This window comes from Myxocyprinus asiaticus, chromosome 31 (genome assembly GCF_019703515.2).
Source record: "Myxocyprinus asiaticus isolate MX2 ecotype Aquarium Trade chromosome 31, UBuf_Myxa_2, whole genome shotgun sequence".
Taxonomy (NCBI): domain Eukaryota; kingdom Metazoa; phylum Chordata; class Actinopteri; order Cypriniformes; family Catostomidae; genus Myxocyprinus; species Myxocyprinus asiaticus.
Window position 1 is genome coordinate 838,395 of NC_059374.1, and position 25,870 is coordinate 864,264.

Below are 25,870 nucleotides of genomic sequence, written 5' to 3' on the forward strand. Positions count from 1 at the left end.
AGAATCCGTTCATACCTAATGACTTGATATAATTTTTGAGTATTCCCCTTTCATTATTATATCCTGTGCACTGTAATAACACATTTTACACTGTCTCTGGTAGCTCACATGTGCTACACAAGCCTGTATCATGTTTTCCTATGATCTGTTAAGACTGATTTAGTGCTGTATGCCCTATTCGGAGACGTGATATAACCGAATCGTCCCTTCTAGTGCCTTCCTTTTTCCTCCTTATCTCACATTTCCTGCTACATTTCTTTTATTGCTCTTTTATTAGTCCTATGATTTCGAATGTACTTAATGGTATAGTTATTTCTATTTCTGAAATATTTAAAGTCTTCTTGGCTATATCATCTGCTTCCCTTCTTGAGCTGGTACCCATACAAAACATATTTATATTCCTTGATAATGTAACCCGTATATTGTTTATAAAATTTGTAATAATATATCTTGATGATGATTTCCCGTTCATTAAACTTACTAAAACAGAAAAAGAATCTGAGGAGATCACCATATTTAATGGATGTGTCCTCCACTGAATAACCATCAGAACTGCAATCATTTCTGCTGTGTAAACAGATCAGTGATTTATCCTTTTAATTATTTTATATTTAAACTGGGGAATGACCACTGCTGAAGCTGTTCGCCCAGAATCTGGATCTTTTGATCCATCAGTATATATGTGCAATCAATGATTGTATTTCTGTTCCGTTTATTAAAGTCTCGTACATTCTCGCGAGTGTTTGATCAATCCCAGCATACAGCGCGCGCTTCATTAGCATAAAACAGTCCGGTATCTGCACGAGTTGTGGGAACACATTTGCAAACACATCGAGTTATAACGTGATATAAAACACCGCGATAAACATGAGCGACAACGAGAAACTGGACAACCAGCGACTGAAGAACTTCAAGAATAAAGGACGCGATCTGGAGGTAAATGCGCTGTGACGTCGATCACATTTTCACGCAATTCCTGAGAAATAAGCTGATATTCACACAGAATCGAGATCTGATCTTATACAGACAGTGTTTCCGAGGGAAATATTTATGTTTATATGGTAAGAGAGTGATTATATGACTCTGAGAGGTAAGTGAAACTGTTAGCAGTGTGGCTATCTGACCGGGCCCTCACCTCCCCGTTATCCTCGAGCTAACACTGATCACAGTTCATCACGAGAGTGTTTAATTCATCATAATGATGTGCAGAGCTGTGAAACACTTTCATGAACTGTGATGAAGGGTTCAGGGTTCGAGTTGTGCTGTGATCAGGCCTCAGTGCTCACATTACACCTAACATGACTGTTAGCATGACTGTTAGAACAGCATCCTCTCAACGCCTCTTTCTACATCACATGTGTATTATATCATACGGACACTATATTGACTTTCTACATCACATGTGTGCTCTTATAGATCATATGGACACTATATTGATTTTCTACATCACATGTGTGCTCTTATAGATCATATGGACACTATATTGATTTTCTACATCACATGTGTGCTCTTATAGATCATATGGACACTATATTGATTTTCTACATCACATGTGTGCTCTTATAGATCATATGGACACTATATTGATTTTCTACATCACATGTGTGCTCTTATAGATCATATGGACACTATATTGATTTTCTACATCACATGTGTGCTCTTATAGATCATATGGACACTATATTGATTTTCTACATCACGTGTGCTCATAGATCATATGGACACTATATTGACTTTCTACATCACGTGTATTATATCATACGGACACTATATTGACTTTCTACATCACGTGTATTATATCATACGGACACTATATTGACTTTCTACATCACATGTATATTATATCATACGGACACTATATTGACTTTCTACATCACATGTATATTATATCATACGAACACTATATTGACTTTCTACATCACGTGTATTATATCATACGGACACTATATTGACTTTCTACATCACGTGTATTATATCATACGGACACTATATTGACTTTCTACATCACGTGTGCGCTCATAGATCATATGAACACTATTGATTTTCTACATCACGTGTGCTCATAGATCATATGGACACTATATTGACTTTCTACATCATGTGTGCTCTTATAGATCATATGGACACTATATTGACTTTGTACATCACATGTGTGCTCTTATAGATCATATGAACACTATATTGACTTTCTACATCACGTGTATTATATCATACGGACACTATTGACTTTCTACATCACGTGTATTATATCATATGAACACTTGACTTTCTACATCATGCGTGCTTATGATGATGGAGGATGTGTATGCTCATAGGTCTTATGGACACTATAGAGTATTTTCTGTGGGTCATTCATTTATATATATCAGCATAATACTAAAATCGTAACTGCAGATTATTTCCCTTGATATTGTAATTGTGGTTAATTTTGATTTATAAGTCATATTCTTTGTCGGCTACACATTGATATCAAGCTTAAAACTGAATTATTTTATTTCAGGTTTAACATCAGTAAATCCAGATTGGTTGCTGAAACACATTGGCCTGCTTATAAGAAACATAAATAGCAAGGTTGATATTCAGATCTATTATGAATTATACACAGAAGTGAGCAACCAATGAAACGGATGCTTTCAACAGACTTCACTTGTGTCAGAATAATATACAATCACATATCTATACATGAGGGGTGCATTGAGTCATGGGGTGAATTTGGTTGTGTGTAATTGTGATTTATTAATGACTGTAATGATTTTCTCTTGTACAGACAATGAGAAGACAGAGAACTGAAGTGGTAGTTGAACTCAGAAAGGTAAAAACTGTTGAAAATTATGAATGTGTACATTCTCATGCAACAACTGAGGAATGTACGTAGTAGTGGTGAGACTTAAACAATAGCATAATATTTACTGAAAATTCTCAAAGACAACAGAAAATGTGCGTTATTTATTGACAAGGCTGTTGACTGTTTGCTGTAGAATAAACGAGACGAGCACCTGCTGAAGAGGAGAAACGTGCCACATGAGGACATCTGTGATGATTCTGATGCTGATGGAGATTTCAGAATGGTCAGAACAACTCAATCTCAGAAATATTCATTTAAATGCAAATGTTCCTTGATCTTAACATTTTGGATTCATTGGACTATGAAATCATTCTATATCTTTCAGAACTCAAAACATCCTCTTCAATTCAGAAAGATTTATTGAATACATAACATGATTGCGTTTTGTTATCCGACACCAGAAACCCAAAACTTTAACACATGACCACAAACATTTACACATCAGTAATGCCCATTGAGTGATCTGAAACTTGGCCTGTCCAGTCATAGTGAGGTAATGAGGAAATGGGATAATCACTGTCACACATGCAAGACAGCTATTGGTCTTTATATCAATACGGCTGTGATTCAGCTGCAGGGAATCAAAGCCGTGCTGATATATGGAACAGCAGCACAATTGTGACTGTGATTATTGCTTTTAGGCTAGTAAATCATTTTGAATGACTTATTTTTCTGACACAATATTGGGAGTTTGTGCATTTCTTCTCCGCCAGTGAAAATATTTCCAAAAGAAGCCAAAGTCGCTTTCTGCACTGCTCTCATACTCTGGTTTTAAACTAGATGTCTTTCGTTTGTTAAAGGGATAGTTCACCCAAAAATGAAAGTTCTCATTTACTCACCCTCATGCAATCCCAGATGTGTATGACTTTCTTTCTTTTGCAGAATAAAAATGAAGATTTTTAGAAGAATATTTCAGCTCTGTAGGTCCATACAATGCAAGTGAATGGTGACCAGAACTCCAAAAGCTCCAAAAAGCAGATAAAGTCAGCATAAAAGTAATCCATCAGACTCCAGGGGTTTAATCCATGTCTTCAGAAGTGATCCAGTTGGTTTTGGGTGAAAACAGACCAAACTATATCTCCTTTTTCACTGTGCATCTTGTCATTGCAGTCTCTCTACTCAATCATGATTTCAAGCTCGATTACACTTCCTAGTGCTTGACATGCGCAAACGCTAGATGGCGCTTTAGGAAGTGTAATCGAGCTTGAAATCGTGATTGACCAGGAGACTGCAGATGCCAAGGTTTATGGTGAAAAAGGAGATATATTTTGGTCTGTTCTCACCCAAAACCGACTGGATCCCTTCTGAAGACATGGACTAAACCACTGGAGTCTGAAGTCATTTTTGGGTGAATTATTCTAATCAGTTTTTTTTAAACCTCTTTCAAGTGAAAATTGTTCTCACTTTTTAACAAATCAGTTGAGACAGAGACTCTAAGATGCTCACCTGCTGGTGGAAATATGAAATCTTAAAAGGCACAGTAGCAAAAAAACAACACAAGTGGACCAAAAATTGTATAAATAAAAGTGTGCTTTAACATACTGCGTTTAACAAGATGGATGGTAGTGAAAGAACATATTTAGATGATTTTTTTTTTTTTTGTGGTGGGGCCAGGGAACATTTTGAATTACTGTCCAACTGGGCCAGTTGAGAGAAATCATTATTGTAGAGCTCTGACATCAGACTATTTAATTCTTATGTTTGTTTATTAAAGCATTTAGGAAGGTAAATAATTTTGTAAAGTAGTTTTTGCAGCAGTTCTGTTAACTTTTTCCTTTTTTTAAACAGCAAAACACTTCTCTGGAAGCAATAGTGCAAGTAAGTGAAAATCACATCAGTGTGTAAAGATGTTCTTTGGCAAAAGATTGTCGGATGATGAATGTAGTGACTCGTTTGAAATGCATCTTGTAGTTTTTTTTTTCTTGTTATGATTGTTATGAATGTGTTTATAGAATGCGACCAGTGATAATCAGGGCATTCAGCTGAGTGCTGTGCAGGCTGCACGGTGAGTAACACACACACACACACACATTACGTGTTTGAGAGCTGTTCGTGTGTTTGCTGTATTATGCGATCAGGCACTTGCTTAAATGTGGACCATGGTGAGACACTTGTGGCTTTTTTTGAAGTGAGAGAATATGTAGTACCTTAGAAAAAAAAAAACTGCTGTCCTGTACCCAACTTTTGTATTGGATGAGCACACTTCTTTAGTTCTCTAATGTTCTTTTATTGTGACCATTAATTGACAGGAAGCTGTTGTCGAGTGACCGCAACCCTCCGATAGATGACCTGATCAAGTCTGGTATTCTACCCATCCTCGTGCACTGTCTGGACCGAGACGACAAGTAAGACTGGTCACTGTGTGATCATCTGTGTGTGGCACTCTGTTTATTCTTCTGCTCATGTGTATTTGTCTCTTCTGCAGCCCATCACTTCAGTTCGAGGCGGCCTGGGCTCTCACCAACATTGCATCAGGCACGTCTGAGCAGACGCAGGCGGTGGTGCAGTCAAGTATGTTCTACACGCTCCCATTTAATGACCTGTTTTGTGCCGTTATCTTCTGCAGATGGGTTTAAGATGGACTGTTTCAGTAAATTAGCTGTTCAAAAAGTACTCCAGACTCATAGCAGTGATCAAACTTTTTTTTTTTTTTTTTTTTACTAAAAAATATTGAATACTGATTGAAGTCCAGTAATGTGTTCTGTAATTATACTGTAAAATTCCTGTTAAATTTAAGGTAAATACTGCTAGCTGAGGTTGCCAGAATTTTACCATAAAAATGCAGTGAGCATGTATTTATGTATTTTACAGTTCAGTACTGTAGATATTGTAATGTTAAAGGTGTCATGCATTGAGAAATAACATTTTCCTTGATCTTTTGACATATGAGGTCATAGTACTATAAAAACATACTGTAAGTTTCAGAACACAAAACATATTCGTTAGTCCAAAAAAAGATTTTATTGAAACCAATGTTCCTAATTGACTCGTTTTCTACTTCCTCGTCTGTATTACGTAATAGAGATGAATACATCAGTGCAAGTCTGCCTCTGCATAAAACGGTCAACGCCGCCATCATCATCATCATTGCCTCTTTGGCCCGCCCACAGGTTCACGGTTAGAGTGGTGATGAGAGTCGGCACGGCAGGGAGAAACACGGGGATTATTAGAGCAACAAGAGGTTCGAGATGTCTGCAAAGTTTACAAAACGTTGTGAAAAACAGACTCTTTGCATTTGATTCCTAATGATCCTAACATGAGGAAAGAGTGGCTGACATTTGTTTTTAATGAAGTCCCGCATCACGTCAGTAAGACAGTGTTTGTTTCAATTTACTGTGGATTCGTTTTCAAACAAGACACAGTTCGACGCAGGCTTTGCAGAGAGACTTGAATTAAGTGTATTGGACCTGACAGTAATGTTTCAACAGACACGTGCGAGTATCCATGTTAATTGTATTGCTTCATATTAAGGTTGAAACGATTAGAAGTTAGACAATGTCGACAATTAAAAAAAATATTAAAATTTTCGTAGTCGAACAGTTGTTTGTTTGTCTTTTAACGTAACATGAGATTATATTAAACTCTAATGATGATGCGTGAGAGCAGCACTGCAGTTCACACCTGACTGAGGAGAGGAAGAATTACACTCTAAACCTTCCAAACAGCTTCAGATGATGTAGATCACAAAGTATGAGGGAATTATAATAAATACAAAATAAGTAAATACTGAAGCACTCTCGTTGTGGAATAAGTGGAGCCGGAGATCTTTAAGGAAACACCCTGGTGTTACATCTTTAATGCACTTATATTTAATGCGTTACATATTTAATGCGGTTACATCTTTAATGCGGTTACATCTTTAATGCGGTTACATCTTTAATGCGGTTATATTTAATGCGGTTATATTTAATGCGTTACATCTTTAATGCACTTATATTTAATGCGTTACATCTTTAATGCAAATACATTTAATGCGTTGCATCTTTAATGCACTTATATTTAATGCGTTGCATCTTTAATGCACTTATATTTAATGCGTTACATCTTTAATGCAAATACATTTAATGCGTTACATCTTTAATGCAAATACATTTAATGCATTGCATCTTTAATGCAAATACATTTAATGCATTGCATCTTTAATGCAGTTACATTTAATGCGTTGCATCTTTAATGCATTTATATTTAATGCGTTGCATCTTTAATGCACTTATATTTAATGCGTTACATCTTTAATGCAAATACATTTAATGCATTGCATCTTTAATGCAGTTACATTTAATGCGTTGCATCTTTAATGCATTTATATTTAATGTTGCATCTTTAATGCAAATACATTTAATGCGTTGCATCTTTAATGCAGTTACATTTAATGCGTTGCATCTTTAATGCACTTACATTTAATGCGTTGCATCTTTAATGCACTTATATTTAATGCGTTGCATCTTTAATGCACTTATATTTAATGCGTTGCATCTTTAATGCACTTATATTTAATGCGTTGCATCTTTAATGCACTTATATTTAATGCGTTGCATCTTTAATGCATTTATATTTAATGCGTTGCATCTTTAATGCAGTTACATTTAATGCGTTGCATCTTTAATGCACTTATATTTAATGCGTTGCATCTTTAATGCACTTATATTTAATGCGTTGCATCTTTAATGCACTTATATTTAATGCGTTGCATCTTTAATGCACTTATATTTAATGCGTTGCATCTTTAATGCAGTTACATTTAATGCGTTGCATCTTTAATGCAGTTACATTTAATGCGTTGCATCTTTAATGCAGTTACATTTAATGCGTTGCATCTTTAATGCATTTATATTGAATGCGTTGCATCTTTAATGCATTTACATTGAATGCGTTGCATCTTTAATGCATTTACATTGAATGCGTTGCATCTTTAATGCAGTTACATTGAATGCGTTGCATCTTTAATGCAGTTACATTGAATGCGTTGCATCTTTAATGCAGTTACATTTAATGCGTTGCATCTTTAATGCAGATACATTTAATGCGTTGCATCTTTAATGCAAATACATTTAATGCGTTGCATCTTTAATGCAAATACATTTAATGCGTTGCATCTTTAATGCAGATACATGTAATGCGTTGCATCTTTAATGCAGATACATGTAATGCGTTGCATCTTTAATGCACTTATATTTAATGCGTTGCATCTTTTAATGCATTGCATCTTTAATGCACTTATATTTAATGTGTTACATCTTTAATGCACTTATATTTAATGCGTTGCATCTTTAATGCGTTGCATCTTTAATGCGGTTATATTTAATGCATTACATCATTAATGCTGTTATATTTAATGCATCGCATTAAAACTTCCAGGCTATGAATCAACCCCCCCACCCCATAAACTGCGTCTGGAATTTCATTAAATTTGGACTCTTGTAGCCTCTGTCTGGACCTCCCCATCGCAGGAAGGAAAGGCTGAGAACATTTAATTAGGCTACCAGTTTTAAAATACAATTGGCAGACGAACACATTATCGGTCAACCTATAATTTGTATTTATTTATATAATGGTACATAAAACTATTTTTATGTGATATATGTGGAAAACATGTCTGAAGTATTTTTAACTTGCATATATCCTACCCTGTTTTACTGATCATTATTAAGGCCATGTTGAATGTGTGCCCCTGCCTGTTTAAGTAAGAGTCTGTGATACATGATTTATTTTGAGATTGTGTTAGTTTGTTTTGGCATGGGGATACAGTATTCATTTAATTTGTTCAGGTCTTGAAAAAGGTCTTTAAAAGTCTTAAATTTGATTTCATAAACTCTGCAGCAACCCTGATTGTGGTGCACACTCACACAAACACAAAACACCATCAGGGTAACACACGTGACACTGAAATAATGCACTGATCATTCACTAAAAACACCAATGTACATAACTGATATCAAAAATAAGATGACAGAAGTATTTCAATAAAATAACACATGTGGTTGGGCACCCAGTGGTTTTTGGGAGTGCCCAATTTTTGTGTTTTACCATAATTTTAACAGCAGTTTACAGTGAAATATAATTTGTACAATATTTTAATGTAAAATGATAGTCTTGTTAAAAGAAACTTTCACTGTTCATAAGGTTAGTCCAGACTAGTAAACCAGTTAATGTTTATTTTTTACCCTTGCTTCTTTACACTTTCTGTTCTTTTCCCCTGAATGTTTTCTACAGTATACAGTGACTTACATAAATGGGGGTTTATGAAATGGATATTTAACCAATTTTTGAATGATTCACCACATTTGAAGCTGTTGCTGAAATGACTAAATGCACGCCCGTGACCCCTCATTGTCTTTGTTTTTCAAAGTTGAGCTATTTTTAGTTTTTAAGGCAACGTGACAGTGATGCTTTTGGCGTGAGATGTGATGCCATTAAAAAAGGCTTCTGGAATGTCTTCAGTTGTGCTAAGTGTGTGTGTGTGTGTGTGTGTGTGTGTGTGTAGATGCTGTTCCTCTGTTCCTGCGTCTGCTGCATTCTCCTCATCAGAACGTGTGTGAGCAGGCCGTCTGGGCTTTAGGGAACATTATCGGTGAGTGAGCACATGCAAACTACACACAGCTGTTACATACACAGAGACTTAATGTAATGGCTTGACAAGCACAGTGTTCTGCCCTGCCGATTGATTTCCTATTGAAACAGGAAGTAGGAGAGACATTTTTACATTATTTGAATAGCCAATAGCAATGACACAGATGTGAGCATTGGTGCAGGCAGTATTAGGGGAGGGACTGTGAAGTACATGATGATGTCATGGATATTAATGTGTATACTTATAGTTTTGTACTCTAGTATTCAGATGATCTCATCTATCCTGCATGCCTTTGCAAAAATACAGTAGGGCACATTTTGCACTGAGTTTCTGATGGAGAGATGAGTCTTTAAAATGACACCGTCAGACCATGAATACTAATGAGCTGGAAAAGGATGTGCTGTGATCAGTGAATCGTGATGTTGTTGCAGGTGATGGTCCTCAGTGCAGAGATTACGTCATCAGTCTGGGTGTGGTCAAACCCCTGCTGTCCTTCATCAGTCCCTCTATACCCATCACCTTCCTCCGCAACGTCACCTGGGTGATGGTCAATCTGTGCCGCCACAAGGACCCGCCACCACCCATGGAGACCATCCAGGAGGTACAAGAGTCACGGTGTGCACGTGAATGAGCCATAGACAGATCACATGATCTGACATGTCAGTTTAATACACTCTAGGCTTGTTTGCACCTAGTATTATTAACATCTCTGGTGGAAAGTGCTTGATACAGGTGTAAACGGGATCCAAAACGTCTTGTGATCAGATCACTCAAACCATATTTACAGAGCCAGAAGCATGTGTGTACATTAGTGACTAATATTGCTTTTATCCACCTTTTTCCTGAACGCAGAAGTGTTCCACGACACATAACGGAAGTCTGTTTCCGGTCTCCAGTGGTTTTACTCACTTCGGCATATTTTTGGTAGCAGATAATGTGCTGTTTAGCGTATTTAAATGGATAAGTAAAAAAGCATGTGGCTCCATGGTGTCGATACTTTACAGAGTCACGATTTACATCTTTTGACAGTGCCTCACTTGAGTGGGTAGATGATGTGAAGTAACTTAACTGCAAAAGTGGAGTCTGAACTCCATTTTTACTCTTAATGCTTGTTCTCCATCTGAATTGCTAGTTTTGGTAGTTTTTACACTGGTTCTTATGGAGACCGGAACCAGAAAACAGTCCAGTGGCAATCGGGATCATCATGGCGCCACCCAGTGGTTGCTCAGGAAAACTGTTTGATAAACGAGAGGTTCATATTGTGTAACTTTTTTTTTTTTTTTTTTTTTTAAACCTAATATGGCCAGTTGTTGTTTAAATGTAATTCCCAATCAAGTCAAAGCAGAATCGAGCCGTCAGAATCCATGATTGATTCGTGTGATTTGATCTCTTGTGTTTTCTCACACAGATTCTGCCGGCGCTGTGCGTGCTCATTCACCACACTGATGTCAATGTAAGTAAACACTCGCGTGCTGATGTGACCACACACACACACACACACACACACGTGTAAACGCGCTCTGTTTCTCTGGTCTAAGCAGATTCTGGTGGATACTGTTTGGGCTCTGTCCTATCTCACCGACGCTGGGAATGAACAGATACAGATGGTCATTGACTCTGGAATTGTGCCGTACCTCGTACCTTTACTCAGCCACCAGGAGGTCAAAGTGCAGGTGTGATACAGTCACTTCAAATACATGCTCTGAGATTATTGGCACATCACATAGCTGTGCTAGTTTCACGTCTGTCCTGTCACACACTCTCTCTCTCTCTCTCTCTCTCTCTCTCTCTCTCTCTCTCTCTCTCTCTCAAACTGTTCATATGGGAGTAAGCAGGGTAATGTACAGCCTTCAGAAGAGAGAGAATTCATCATGTTGCTTCTGGTCTGGACATGGTATAATGCACAATCTGAAGTGATCTTGTATGTGTGTAGACGGCAGCGCTGCGAGCAGTGGGGAATATTGTGACCGGAACTGATGAACAGACTCAGGTGGTGCTGAACTGTGATGCTCTGGGTCACTTCCCAGCGCTCCTCACACACCCCAAAGAGAAGATTAACAAGGTAACACACGAGTGGCTGAAGCTCACACACACATGCCGTGAGTCATATTACACACTAAATGTACTGAAGAATATTACTGTAATGCAAATAAACATGTTACATTTAGTTTTTTAATTTTTGTTTCACTTAAGATTTACTGTAATACAGTCAGCAGAATTTAAAGGCAGTAGAACAAATACTAATAATGTATAAATATATTAACATTTCAGTATCTTATTACTGCAGTGTGAAAATATTGTATGACATTTTTGCATCGTTATTGAAAATTGGGATGCAAAAAAAAATTGACATGTGACCTGCACATGTTCTTGATAGACTTCATGAGATTCATCCAATCATAATGTTATTTTGGTGTTTTTCTGTTGGATATGATGAAAGCAGAGGTGCAGCGCTTGTGTGAGTGATGTGTGAATGCATACAGACACAGTAATGTAAAGATCAACACATAGATTAGACATACATATTTCATTTTAAAGTAGAGTAATACTCAGTTGTGTGTGTGTGTGTGTGTGTGTGTGTCTGATGTGTGGTGGGTGTCAGAGGTCAGTGTACACTGCTGATAAAGGAGTGCATCTGAAGCGGGCCGCTCTCACATTGAGGCTTCACTGCGGTCCAGCTGATGATTAGAGCCTCAGTATCACCCTCTCCATCAGCCCCCACAGTGCTGCAGCCTCAACAGAGCCTGTGATTATACCCGTCACAGCGCCCTGCAGTCTGATCCAACCACTTTCTCTCACAAAGACGCATGTGCTCTCATGGGCTCGCTTCTAATGTTCTGTGTTTGTTCTGATGCAGGAAGCTGTGTGGTTCCTGTCCAACATCACAGCAGGGAACCAGCAGCAGGTCCAGGCTGTTATTGATGCCAATCTCGTGCCCATGATCGTTCTCCTGCTGGATAAAGTGAGTGACACTCTCTGTGTGCTGGTCTGCTCTGTGTAAATAGGGTTGCTAAAGTCATGGAAAACCTGAAAATATCTCAACTCGGAATGTAATTTCCAGGCCTGGAGAATTTATGGAAACTTTTAAACCAAAGATAAATTATTCTAGTTATGCTTAGAAAGCCACGTCTTCCATTGAACTGTGTTTAATTATGAGGACTCGTTGGTGGTAACAAACTTTATTACACAAGGGGGCGATAGTTTGTAGTACTGTAGTGCCCCTTGTGGATACACTGAGACACTTTTTGCATCAATTGCATAACGCTTGCATTCACATGCTTCTCTAGAGTATGTTTTATACAAAGTTAAAACACTGAGATTGGTACCTGACATGCAAACAGAAATCCTCACCAGCAGTCTCTGTACTGTTATTTTAAGTGTTTTCTGCAGATAGTCGTGATTACTGGATAATTATGTCAAAAGCTTTGGAATTGATTTGTTCCTACTGTTCATGAATTGCTCAATATAACAGAATGACATGTATTACAGGGTGACTTTGGCACTCAGAAGGAGGCGGCATGGGCCATCAGCAACCTGACCATTAGTGGCAGAAAGGATCAGGTGTGGTGTTCACTCGTACATGCACGTTGTGTAGTTAAAAGAAGGACAGTACTGGTTTAATGTTCATTGTGTCCTGTAGGTGGCATACCTGATCCAGCAGCAGGTGATTCCTCCCTTCTGTAATCTGCTGACAGTGAAGGATGCTCAGGTAGTGCAGGTGGTGCTGGACGGACTCAGTAATATTCTCAAGATGGCTGATGAAGAAGCAGAGACCATCGCTAACCTCATTGAGGAGTGCGGAGGTGAGCAGAGAGAACATCACTGTGATCTGGAGCCAATACTCCATATAACATCTTTGTAGTTCTGGAACAATAGGATTAGGAAGCGTAAAATCATAAACTATGTTTACAGTATAGTCTGTAGTTTGTATCTGGAAGTGCATTCAGTACAGGGAAAACCTCTCATAATAGCTTTTGTGGCAGCTTCCATTTAATAGGCTTTTTTTAAACCAGTAGACAATCTTATATTTATCAAAAATATTAACATAGTATGAAAAAGTAGCTAGTTAGCAGGATTGCTAACCTCACTGAAAATAAATGTAAAATAACAGCTCATATTTTGTTTAGTTTACACCTCCTTTACACCAAGTTTAAGCACCTCCTTCCACTGACCCTTTGGTGAAAGAACAATTTCACAGAGTTTTAAACCCTTTTGTACCCTTTTCTTAGACAGTGCTGTGTGTTTTTGGAAGGTGTCCTGTGTTTTTGCGGTTTGTAATGAAATGAATTTATGTGGTGTTCAGGTTTGGAGAAAATCGAGCAGCTGCAGAATCATGAGAATGAGGACATCTATAAACTGGCTTATGAAATAATCGATCAGTTCTTCTCATCTGATGATGTAAGTCTGACAGTTCCTGCACATGTGTTGGATGTGGGGCATAGATTTGGACAAAATTTGCAATATACATAATGTACAATATTCACAGTATCAGTATACTGCACACTAGAGGCATGTTTTGCACTTGTGTATTGAAGGTTCAGTGTCACATTTGAATCTTAATGTCACAGATGTATTGTAGTAGGAGCAGCAGTAGTGCCTGTAGTTGTGTAGTCAGACCAGTTCATAAGGTCAGTGGTGACTGTACAATTCATCCACCTTGTGCCACCATTGGCAGTGTTATGACAGTATGTGCAAACAACCTTATGTAGTGCTTTCTGTTGCATCAAGAACTGCTGAACGTGCTGCTTATTCCATCAAGCATGTAATAAAGTGGGTGGGTGCTGATATCCATGATGGGCAGTAGTTTAGACCAGTGGTTCTTAAACCAGTCCTGGAAGCCCCTCACTATTGCCCTTTTCTGACACACCCAATTTAAGTCTTTGAGTCTCCACTAACGAGCTGATGAGTTGAATCAGGTGTGTTTGATGAGACATCCAAAATGTGTATTGCTGAGGGGCCTCCAGGACAGGTTTGAGAACCACTGGTTTAAACATCATTGAAAAACGCTTCCAATGAGCGCATCTGCTTACCTGAAGAGTCTGTCCAGCCTGTTTGCATCTCCAGCTTTAATCTCAACACATCCACAATGATGGACTGGTAGAACATGTGAAGCATCTTATTATACACATTAAATGACCAGAGACTTTTCAAGAAGATTCCTCTGACCCTTCTTGTAGATGCACTCTGTGGTGTTGATCCATTCCAGTCTGCCTTCAGCCTGAACCCTGAGGTTCTTGGATGAGTTCACAAGCTCCATATCACACTTGTGGGTGCAGACAGGAGTGGATGCTTTAATGTATACCGCTCCACAAAGCTTTTGAGTAGTCCACCCTCAATACAATGTGCCACTGCAGAGTCGTCCGAGAAATTCTGCAAGTCTGAAGTGGAGAGTGAATAGAAACAGAGAGAACCTTGAGGAGCTGCTCAAACTCATTTCTGCATTATCAAAAACTGGTTTGCCGGTGAGGTTGTTGGTGACCCAAGATATCATGGAGGCATCAACTATGTCCTCCAGTTTCTTTCCTAGCAGTGCAGGCTTGAATGGCTGTTGAAGGTATTGGTATAGTCAAAGAACATTTATCCTTACAGTGGTGCCAGCTGTGTCCAAGAGGGAATAGGCCCTGTGCATCAGCTAGATCAGTCTGCTCCAAGAGGATCTGAACTATTCACTGTCCTGAAGAGTTCAGATTCTGCTCCAGCACACCTGCCTGTAATGTTCAAGTAATCCTGAAAACCTTGATTAGCTTCTTCAGGTGTGTTCAGATAGGATTGGAATTAAATTCTGCAGGATGCAGGAGTTGAATGGGCAACTCTTGGCAAACTGCTCTGGGCCCAGTGACATGCCAACCTTGGGTCTCTGATATGCCGAAACCATCCTCCATCTTCATAATGACTATAGCCTAATAACAATGATATCTTCCATTTTAGGATGGTTGGGCATTGTTTTCTTTTGGTTCCTGGACTGGAAATTGTTGTCATTCTGCTTAGTTGATCTTGAGACTCTCTCAGTCAGAAGCCAGCAGGTCCTGAAGACTTGCTTATTTGTGAAAGCAAACCATTTTTTTCTCCCCTTTTTCTCCCAATTTGGAATGCCCAATTCCCAATGTGCTTTTAAGTCCTTGTGGTGGCTTAGTGACTCGCCTCAATCCGGGTGGCAGAGGACGAATCTCAGTTGCCTCCACGTCTGAGACCGTCAATCCACACATCTTATCACGTGGCTTGTTGAGCGCGTGTGGAGGCTTCATGCTCAACTCACCATGCGCCTCACTGAGAGCGAACCACATTATAGAGACCATGAGGAGGTTACCCCATGTGACTCTACCCTCCATAGCAACCGGGCCAATTTGGTTGCTTGGAAGACCTGGCTGGAGTCACTCAGCACACCCTGGATTTGAACTTGCGACTCCAAGGGTGGTAGTCAGCGTCTTTACTCGCTGAGATACCCAGGCCCCCCTGAAAGCAAACAACTCTTGATGGCAGATATTCCAGTGTCTTAAAGCCATAGAAATATCTGTTCATTCGGAGTTTTTGTATTTCTTCTGTCAAAGTGGTCTTATAGACTTGCCCCTGATTTTGCTGAGCAATGGCCTTGTCCCAAATAGCTCTCAGCTGTCCATACTTTGGTGTAATGCCACAGACTGATGGGCAGTAGTCTGGGTAGGACTTTGCACTGGGCAGTGCTTGTGAGCACTCTTCAAAATCATTAAATGACAAGTGGGACATCCACCATCTCATGGACTTGATGGCATGTGCAAGCCAGGCTGATTTTACACTATTTTTTCCAAATTCAATAAACTTTCATAAACATTACATTTTTGTCTTTTGAATATTACAGACAGCTTTGTCAATGTTGGTAGATTTTGAAACTGATATAAGGACCAAGTGGGCAAAGTTATTAGCCATTGAGTGCCTCTACATGCATGTTGTGACGTCCCACCCTACATGCAACACGAAATCAGGGTAATGGGCAAAAATCTTCCTGTGTCATTCGGTTGATTCTTGATTTATGACTTTACCCCGACAATGGAAGGCCATTTAAGGGTGCCTATACACTATGCCAGGCTCTGACACAGGGTGTTTGATTGATAGGAATCCGTTCACTCAGTTTCGAGGGTGTGGAAAGAGCCGAGTCAGTTTAAAATCATCCTGGGATGTAGCGTATTGGGTTTTAAAAAATTGTCTCGGTGATCAATGGATCCTACATCAGAGTGAGTTGTGGCAAAAGTTGAAATGCTCAACTTTTTTTTATTTCATCCCCTTTTCTCTCCCCAATTTGGCATGCCCAATTCCCAATGCGCTCTAATTCCTCGTGGTGGAGCAGTAACTCTCCTCAATCTGGGTGGCGGGGGACGAATCTCAATTGCCTCCACTTCTGAGACAGTTAACCCGCGCATTTTATCACGTGACTTGCTGAGCGCGGTACCGCAGAGACTTGGCATGTGTGGAGGCTTATGCTATTCGCCACGGCATCCAGGCACAACTCACCACACACCCCACCAAGAGTGAGAACCACCTTATAGTGACCACAAGGAAGGTAACCCACGTGACTCTACACACCCTAGCAAACTTTCGTGTGTAGGTGCCCTCAGGCATTTAAACAACCTTGCCCGTTGTCAGCTTATCAAGCATAATCGGTGTAAAGTTGTGTATGTAAGTGCACTTAATGTCCCAATATTATCCAATTAATCATTGGATCAGTAGTCTAAATAACAGATGTGGGGTCTGTTCCAAAACCTAGTGAGCTTCCTCCGGGGGGGAGCATTTTAAGGCATCATTGGCACACTCCCGACATGAAAGCGGTTCTAAATGTAGGTATCTCACTTATACTGCCTCTGAGACACTGAGACTGGTCCCATTGTGTGACCCATTTCTTGGTCTAAGAGGCTACTTGGGGTCCCAGATGGTTATTGGTACCCAAGGAAAAGGCCCCTGTAAGGCTAGAAGTGACACGAGTGAACCTGTAGTCAAGGGTCTGCTGTGGTCAAGTAACCAGAATGAGCCTTAGTACCGCGGGGAGTACCTTACTTTAAATTCTCACACGAGAGACTCATTCACAAAATCACCGTCAGGAGCCGCAAAGGGTCACTTTTGTGCCCATCGTTTAGTATTGTGAAGAAAGTGAGTTATTATGATTAATATTTGAATTGTGTTTTCATGTGTAGAAGGTGATCTAACAATGCAAAATGAATGGCAGCATTAAAGTTATAGTTTAGTTAGCTCATGAATTGATATACAGAAATGCTCCAATGTCAACCTTTTTCAGTAAATTAAAACTGTTGCTTCATGGATATTAGCTATTAAATTATCGTCCTGAAAATCAAAATGAAAATACATTTGTGAACATTCATTTGTTAGCCCTAATGGAAAAACAACAATGCATTTAATGGTGTTAATCCATGTCATAATTGACCCGGCTAGTTGGCAGTGTTAGACCCGCTCATATTTATATTTGTGTGTGTGTGTGTGTGTGTGTGTGTGCTTTTTGTTCTTTTTAAATGGTTACAGTGGATGGCGTGGACCATTTTATTCAAAATATACTGTCCTAGTGAGTAACACTGTCGCTCCCTGTGCTATAGTCTAATTCCCTGACATCGGCTCATCTCACATAACTGTCTGTTTGGAAAACCTCACAAGGTAGAAGCCAAAAGTGCTGGAGTGATGGATGTTGTATATTTATTAAGTTAATCAGGTCTGTGAGAAAACAAAATAATGCAACCAAATGCTATAACGTAGTTAATAATAATAACAAAAATAATATCTGTATAAATAGTTTGTTAAAGCATTATTAATGATACAATAATAATTTTACATTAATCACTTAGTATATGAATCACATGACATTTTCATTGTGAAATTGTTTTATTCAGTTGGCATAAAGGTTTTTTTTTTAAAGGGATAGTTGATCCAAAAAGTAAAATTCTCATCATTTACTCACCCTCATGTCATCCCAGATGTGTATGACTTTCTTTCTTCTGCAGAACACAAATGAAGATTTTTAGAAGAATATTTCAGCTCTGTAGGTCCATACAATACAAGTGAACTCTGAAGCTCAATAAAGCACATAAAGGCAGCATAAAAGTAATCAATACGACAGCAGTGGTTTAATCCATGTGTTCAGAAGTGGTATGATAGGTGTGGGGGAGAAACAGATCAATATTGAAGTCCTTTTTTACTATAAATCTCCACTTTCACTTTCAGATGTGAAAGTGAAACTAAACAGGCACTACATGTGACTTTCAGAAGTGAAAGTGGAGATTTAGGGTAAAAATTATTTATTATTATTATTATTATTATTATTATTAAATTATTTTATTTATTATTAATCTTTCTCACCCACATGATCTGGTTCAAAAACAAGATGACCAGCACAGCAGCATTATCAGTTTTAGCTAATGGGTGACAATAACACTTGTGAGCATCTTTTTTTCAAATGAGGTGTCTTTAATCGGTGTGAAATGGTGCACATTATTAAGCAATGTTAACTTGTGCATCACGTTCACCATATGATGGTCTTGTTAGATTATGACATTGTATGAAATCTGAACATCTTTTTTTCTCATCGAAACGCTGCTCCCAAATATTATGCGGCATTATAAAATCAATCAGTAATTGAATGAACAACCTGCTAGAATTAAAGCCCTACTGAGTTTTTTTTGTTCTTGGTGTAAATATATTTTTTCATGCATGTTGCTAATAATCGATCATGTTCTTGGCTGGCAACAAGTGATAGCCCTTTTCCACCGGAATTGCGATTTTTGTTCTCATACTGAGCCTGTGCTCCGCTGGTTCACGGCCGGGGCAATCTGGAGCCTATCGTAAACCAGACGCACTTTTCCACTGACCTGAGAGCCGAACGGTCACGCAACGGGTTACTTTCTATGTGGTAGTTTCACGTGACTACCTCAAACATAAACCAACACGGCGTGGCACAATGTGTTTGTGTACAGCTTTAACTCTTGTTTTTGAGGACATATTTAAATATACGGATTAATGCAATCCATCATTATTACATTAGATTGTCGGAGACGACATCTACGCTAAAGACGACAGGTAGTTACATTATACTGTATGAACTATGGCTTAACTTGCTAAGTTCAGTAAACTGTTACAGTGGAATCATTATCATTGGTGTAGCAGATGGTTGTATTTTCATTTTTGTCATGGCATATAATATTAGTGATCGAGAATCCCACTGTTTTACTTAACGGATAGCAGCAATCTTCCAAACTTAGTGAGTAGCTAGTCAAAAATCCCCTTTATAGAACAAAACAATGCACAAAATAAGATGACAACAGTGTAAGGCAAGCTAACAAAGTTGGCAAATATATCATCTTATTGATCGGCTGCAGAGGACACCGGCAATTCACTGTTTATCATGAGTGTTACTGGCTGAATTCAATGCCCTGGTTAGTTAGCAGGCTGGTCGGTGTCCGAGTCCAAAACATCGTTGCTCCGTCCACTGTCACTATCTTATGTTCTTCGTATGGTCCCTATACTCCCTTAAATGTTTTTCAATTTGTTTATAATTTGGTCAGTTATCTGATTGAAGGCGGCGTGCATCATTTTGTGCTGTATCTTCATTCTCGGAGTATTTTTTTTCCTGTGCAGTCTCTCTACTTTATCTCTGATCTTAAATACAATATTGCAAGTAGAGCACTCGTTTCGTCGTGTTACATGAATGCTTTTGATGTCTGAATTTTGTGGGTTATTTTTGTTGTTATAGAGTGAAGAAGTACTCCTTGCTGCAGGTGGTAGCTACTGTTGTTGTCTGGGAAGACTTTACCATGGTGAATAAACATTATTCTGCCCCCTGACGTAATCGGTTCCCGCATAGAGACCAGGAAGCTTTTGGGGCCGGTGTCGAACCAGGTTTTCGGCCCCGGAACGGCCTTTTCTGTAGTGGAAATGTGTGGAAAAGTTCGAGAATTCGCATCGGGCCAAGAACCTGCACCTGAACCATGTCAGTGGAAAAGGGCTATGAGTCCCCACTGCACCTTTTTCAGCTCAAACAAAAGGTGTGAATCGCTGAAGCTCTGGGTGTTAAAGCGTATGTCTGTTGAATAAAAGTTTCTAGAAAATGTCTAGATAAAGTATTAAAAGGTTTCTAAAGTCTTAATGCACTAAACTGATTGGAACACGGATCTGTCCTGATGTCCTCTTCTGATAAAATAACCATAGTATCACCATGGTATTTTGTAGTAAAATAATTGTAACCACAAAAAAAACAAAAAAAAAAAACATGGTTACTATAACACCATATACTCTAGGAACACCATTGTTAAAATCATCAAATCTGTTTTCCACCAAATAAAATCATGGTTACTACAATATTACTATAGTAAAACTACCTTTTATTAATTATAAATGGTATAATTTATAAATGCACCATTGGAGCGACACTCAACACACTGTATTTCGATGTTGCCAATAGACTAAAATCTGAAATCAAATAGTCACTCCAAAAAATAATCAATATCAAGCTTTGGGGCAATATTGGTTAATAGCAAATATTAACTACTAATAAAATACTACGACAGAGAGTGAAATAACAAAGTTCATAACCTACAGGTTTGAACTGCATAGCGTTTCTGGTTATTACATTTGTAGCGTAAAACTCCAATACGTTTTTAATGGCTGATGCCGATATCCAGAGAGCCGGGTGGCCGATAGGCTGATACAATGCCAATATATAACACATTTTAATATAGTTGATAACATAAACAAAATTGCTAAAAAAAAATTAAAACTCTTGTTTAGCACTATATTTACTTAATTTCAACAGATGTAGATAGGAAGTCCCACCTTGTAGGTAAAAGAGCCAATCACCTCTTAGATAGACATCGCCTATCAATCAACTCAAACGCGCATTAGCTATAAAAGCTAGTTTTTTAGTGTAATCTGGGGTAAAGAAGCACCTGCTTGGATTGTCATCATGATTTGTGAATCAGAAGAACTTTTGATCCTGAAGTTTGAGTAGGGCTGATAGAGTACGTGCTTCAGAGGAAGATATTAAATGAGCGCTCGATGGGAAGAAAACGCTGGATTTTCGTGAGGTTCGTGAATTACATCTGTTTATGTGTGTAACGAGGGAAAAGGGAAAGGAGGCAGCGAGAACCGGCTTGACAATAAGTAATTTAATGATCAACTTAAAGCAAAAGACGTAGAGCACAAACGCATACAGGGCAGCTGCCTGTAGCTCTCTCTCTCTCTCACGAGCTGCTGCCTTTATCCCTCACATTGGCTTGATTAGCATGATTGGGGCGGGGCGTGTCATCCCAGCCCCGCCCTCCTCGTCACACTCCTCCCTCCTTTTGCTTCAAGCCGGGGAGCCCCCGGCATGCCGTACATCAAACCCCCCCCGCCTGCCGGCAGTCCTTCCCCACCTTCTCGGACCTGGGAGGGAGACAAGGGGAGGAAAAAAAAAAAAAAAGAGGGAAAGGCCAACACGGAGCAACAGTGGGAGAGAGAGAGAAAAAAACGTACTCAGGTTCTGACACACCATCGTCCAGTCTTCGACCACTCCTCCCCGTTGCGTTTTGGCGGCCGGTAGGGAACTCCTCCGCCCCTGGCAGTGGCTCCATGTTCCAGGCGGCCGGCAGCGAGCCCCTCCTCCCCTCATGGACGGCGGCCATTTCTCCGCATCCAGGTGGTCAGCAGCAACTCCTCTGTCCCACGGCTGCTCCTTTGAGTGGGTGGCAGTGGCGAGGTCTCCACGACAGCGCATCCCTCCTCCTTCCCGGGTTACGGGAAGAGGCGGCGAGAACCAGCTTGACAATATAAATAATCATTTAATGATCAACTTAAAGCAAAAGACATACAACACATGCATACAGGGCAGCTGCCTGTAGCTCTCTCTCTCTTTCCCGAACTGCCACCTTAATCCCTCTCCTCGGCTTGATTAGCCTGATTAGGGGCCGGGCATGCATCATCCCGGCCCCACCCTCCTCCTCGCCACAATGCGCATATTTGCAAACGGTAAATGATATTAGTTTTATTGATATTTGCCTTTTATCATTAGAAAAGTTACAGGGAACTGTTGAGGAGAGACTGTTAGAATATGTGCTTTAGAGGTAAATAAATGAGCGCTCCACAGGATACTGGATCTGATGAAGTTGTGTGAGGTTGGTTTATTTGACATCTGTTTAAATGAGATATGTGCATATTTGCAAACGGTATATAATTGTAGTTTTATTGATATTTGCCTTTTATCATTAGAAAAGTTACAGGGAACTGTTGAGGAGAGACTGTTAGAATATGTGCTTTAGAGGTAAATAAATGAGCGCTCCACAGGATACTGGATCTGCTCAAGTTGTGTGAGGTTGGTTTATTACATCTGTTTAAGCGAGATATGCGCATATTTCAGATGGTATATAATAGAAGTTTTATTGATATTTGCCTTTTATCATTAGACAAGACAGTTAAAAGTTACAGGGAACTGTTGAGGAGAGAGAGGGAGAATGCAACAGGTGAGCACTTTTAACATTATGAGCTCAAATGCGTCTGCTGCGGCTCTGATATGCGGAACGTTTAAATTACATTGTGCTGCACACCGGTCTATTGTAATAACACGATAGCATGTAACAAAATGAACCGTGACTGGTCAATTACATGTCTCAGTCACTTCACATGCAAGCAGGTGATTTTCAACGCCCTCAAGAAAAAAAAAAATCGGCCAAACAGAAAAATGAATCGGCTTCAGCAACATATCGGTTGACCGCTGCAAAAAATGTCATCGCTGTACTAACTTCCACCCTAATTCATGTAATGGAAAATTGCGATTCTTTTTCAAATATTTTATAATATTTCATTAAGTATTCTGCTCCCATAAATAATGATTCTGTTCACTTTCTTTTGTTTTTATTGCCAGGAGAATATAACATAATGACACAATGGTATACATATAAATTAATTCACATTTGATGATAATATGGGCTATTATAGAAGTGATGGGCTAGCCTATCGGCACATTAAAAGAAAGCACAGGTTAATTGTCTTAACAGTTTTTGGAAGTCACATTTGTTTGAATATGCGGTCTAATGATACTCGCTCATAACATCTGTGCATATGTATACAAATACTCACAAATGATAATTCTCTCTAATGAAATGTGAATTAAAAAATGCATACAAATAACTCCAATGTGTGGACGTCCTCGTGAACGCTGAATGCTGCAGTAAAGTCTTTATCATGGGTCTCCATTGCAATGTTTAGCCAGAAAATAAATGTTATTGTGTTAAGTTTTGTTGTTGTTTCTCTTTTTTTTATTTTATTTTATTTATTTTTTTTATGGCATTTGGCAAAACGAGCTTAACTTGCCCTTACCGCCTCCATCTGATTGGTCATTACGTTGGGAGAAAGAGCTTTGAGGCATTCAGCTCTGGCCTGTTGAAATTCTATGGTCATAGCGCCCTTTAGGGATTTTAGAGCTACTAATGACCCATTCATGCGGTGATCATGGCGGTAGAAAGCCTGTTCTGAATGGATACCCACTGTAGTTGATAACTGGGGTTGAGAACCATTCCCTCATGAGCAAAGTCATTTGTATGGTTCATTTTGTTTTATAATCATTCATATGTTTCTTTCAGATTGACGAGGACTCAAACCTGGTTCCAGAGGCGATCCAAGGAGGAACTTACGGGTTTAACTCCTCTACCAACGTGCCAGCAGAAGGGTTCCAGTTCTAGAAGGTGAAGCGACACGTGGAGTTTTGTTTGTGATGCAGCACTCTGTTCAACATTAAAATAATTAGAGAGAGAGCGCGAGAGAGTATGAGAAATATTAGATCTGTTGTGCTTGTCTGATGGGATCCACGGCTGCATCTTATCCAAGAGAAATTGAGTGGAGTTCGTTTGGTATTCTTACTGAAGCGGATGTCCAAATGACGTTTGAGATGGCGAGCGAGTGGATGTGAGTGAGTGAGTGGATGACTACGTTTCAAAACACAACCATCAAAACCGAACACGCTCAGAGCGAACTTCATTAGAACTATCTGGTGTGTGTCTTTTCAACAAAAACAAAATCAAACCAATGGGAATAAATGAAGATATCGCACATTAGTAATCTAACGCAAGAACATTTAAGGAGAACCTCACCAAGAATGACAACAGAAAAAACGCTTCTGTGGTGGCCCCAGCGGCACGACGTGTCCGGATACGTGTGTTTTTGAGTGTGATTTGTGTATGAATGGCCCCTGAACCGATGGGCCCGATGATCTGACGTGCTGGCGAATGGACAGTCCTCCCCCTGCACGCTGGCGGGGTCCCGCAGTCCAGCGGCACGTTATTGTGATGCATGTGCACAAGTGAATGGACGTAATGGTGTGTGTGCTTGACTGACTGATTGACTGACTGGCTGGTGAAATGCAGGACTGAATGTAACGGAATGCAGCGAGTCGATATTGAAAAATCAAACAATGCATCGAAGGTGACAAATCTGGAAATTCAACGGGGACATACGGAATCGACCGTAGACAAATATTCACCTTCGATGGAATGACATGACATCAATGATCTAAAAAAGACAAATGTCATTTACCCTTTTTTCTTTATTTTTAAAGTATGATTTAGTATTGATGACACTGGACTGAGCTTTGGGAGCAGAGTTGCATTGAAGATCAATCGCGTGGCTTTTTGGGACGTGCGTTTTGCCCCAGTGTGTTTTTCTTTCTTCCCCCGTGGTTTAGTGTTTGGCTTTTATTTTTCAGTGCTGGTGTAAAAGCATATAATACACATTGTGCACTGTTTGCAGAATCTTGGGCTGTTGTACATTTATGACCTTTACCACTCTACTTGCATGATACTTGCCCCTCTTTTCATTTTCTGTTCTGGGAAGAATTCAAAATCCATTTGCATTCATCTGTCACATGATCATGGGGGGTATTAGACAGACAGCCATTTTATGGATGAGAGATTTCATACATATCCTTTGGATGTGCTAAACTGCAGTTTAGTTCATTTTATTGGGTTTTAGTTTTGTACGTTTTAAGCTGCTTTTTTTTTTTTTTGAGAACCTACTGTGCTGTCTCAGATTGTTTTTGCCCATTTACACCCCTCAGATCCAGAGTAGCTGTTTTATTCCTAGTTCTGTTCAGTATCGAGCTACATTAAAGCGGTAAGATGTCTTTGATTTGAGACGTCTTTGAGTCTTCTAGCTGCCCGCAGACTGTGTGCAGTGCCTTCATCGTAAAGCACGTACAGATAACAGAAAGAACGTGCGGTTTCCACTGTAGGTCTGTGATCCTTTTTGTTTCTTCATTTTAGTTGACTGTAGAGCTTTCCTCAGTTTTGCATAATGTCTTGATGGCTATTATTCTGTTTTAATTTACACCATCTCCCTTCCCCCCACACAGTTTGCAAATATGTAGTTTCAAAGAAGAAAAAACAATAGATGGTATACCTAACCTGTTGGACATAGACTACAGGCTCTGTACCAATTCAAATAAATATTCAAACGTG

The 25,870-nt window shown here is 39.3% G+C and overlaps 1 protein-coding gene across 1 annotated transcript; it reads left to right on the forward strand.

Annotated features, from left to right (window-relative positions):
- The first annotated feature begins 763 nt into the window (after positions 1-763).
- kpna4 (karyopherin alpha 4 (importin alpha 3)) lies at positions 764-25,870 on the forward strand. The gene is made up of 17 exons (XM_051665181.1): positions 764-936; positions 2,768-2,812; positions 2,979-3,068; positions 4,634-4,663; positions 4,798-4,850; positions 5,095-5,190; positions 5,271-5,356; positions 9,330-9,416; positions 9,848-10,017; positions 10,825-10,869; positions 10,958-11,089; positions 11,350-11,478; positions 12,274-12,378; positions 12,906-12,977; positions 13,057-13,219; positions 13,720-13,814; positions 24,002-25,870. The coding sequence occupies exons 1-17, from the start codon at positions 868-870 to the stop codon at positions 24,098-24,100; spliced, it is 1,566 nt and encodes a 521-aa protein (XP_051521141.1). The 5' UTR covers positions 764-867; the 3' UTR covers positions 24,101-25,870.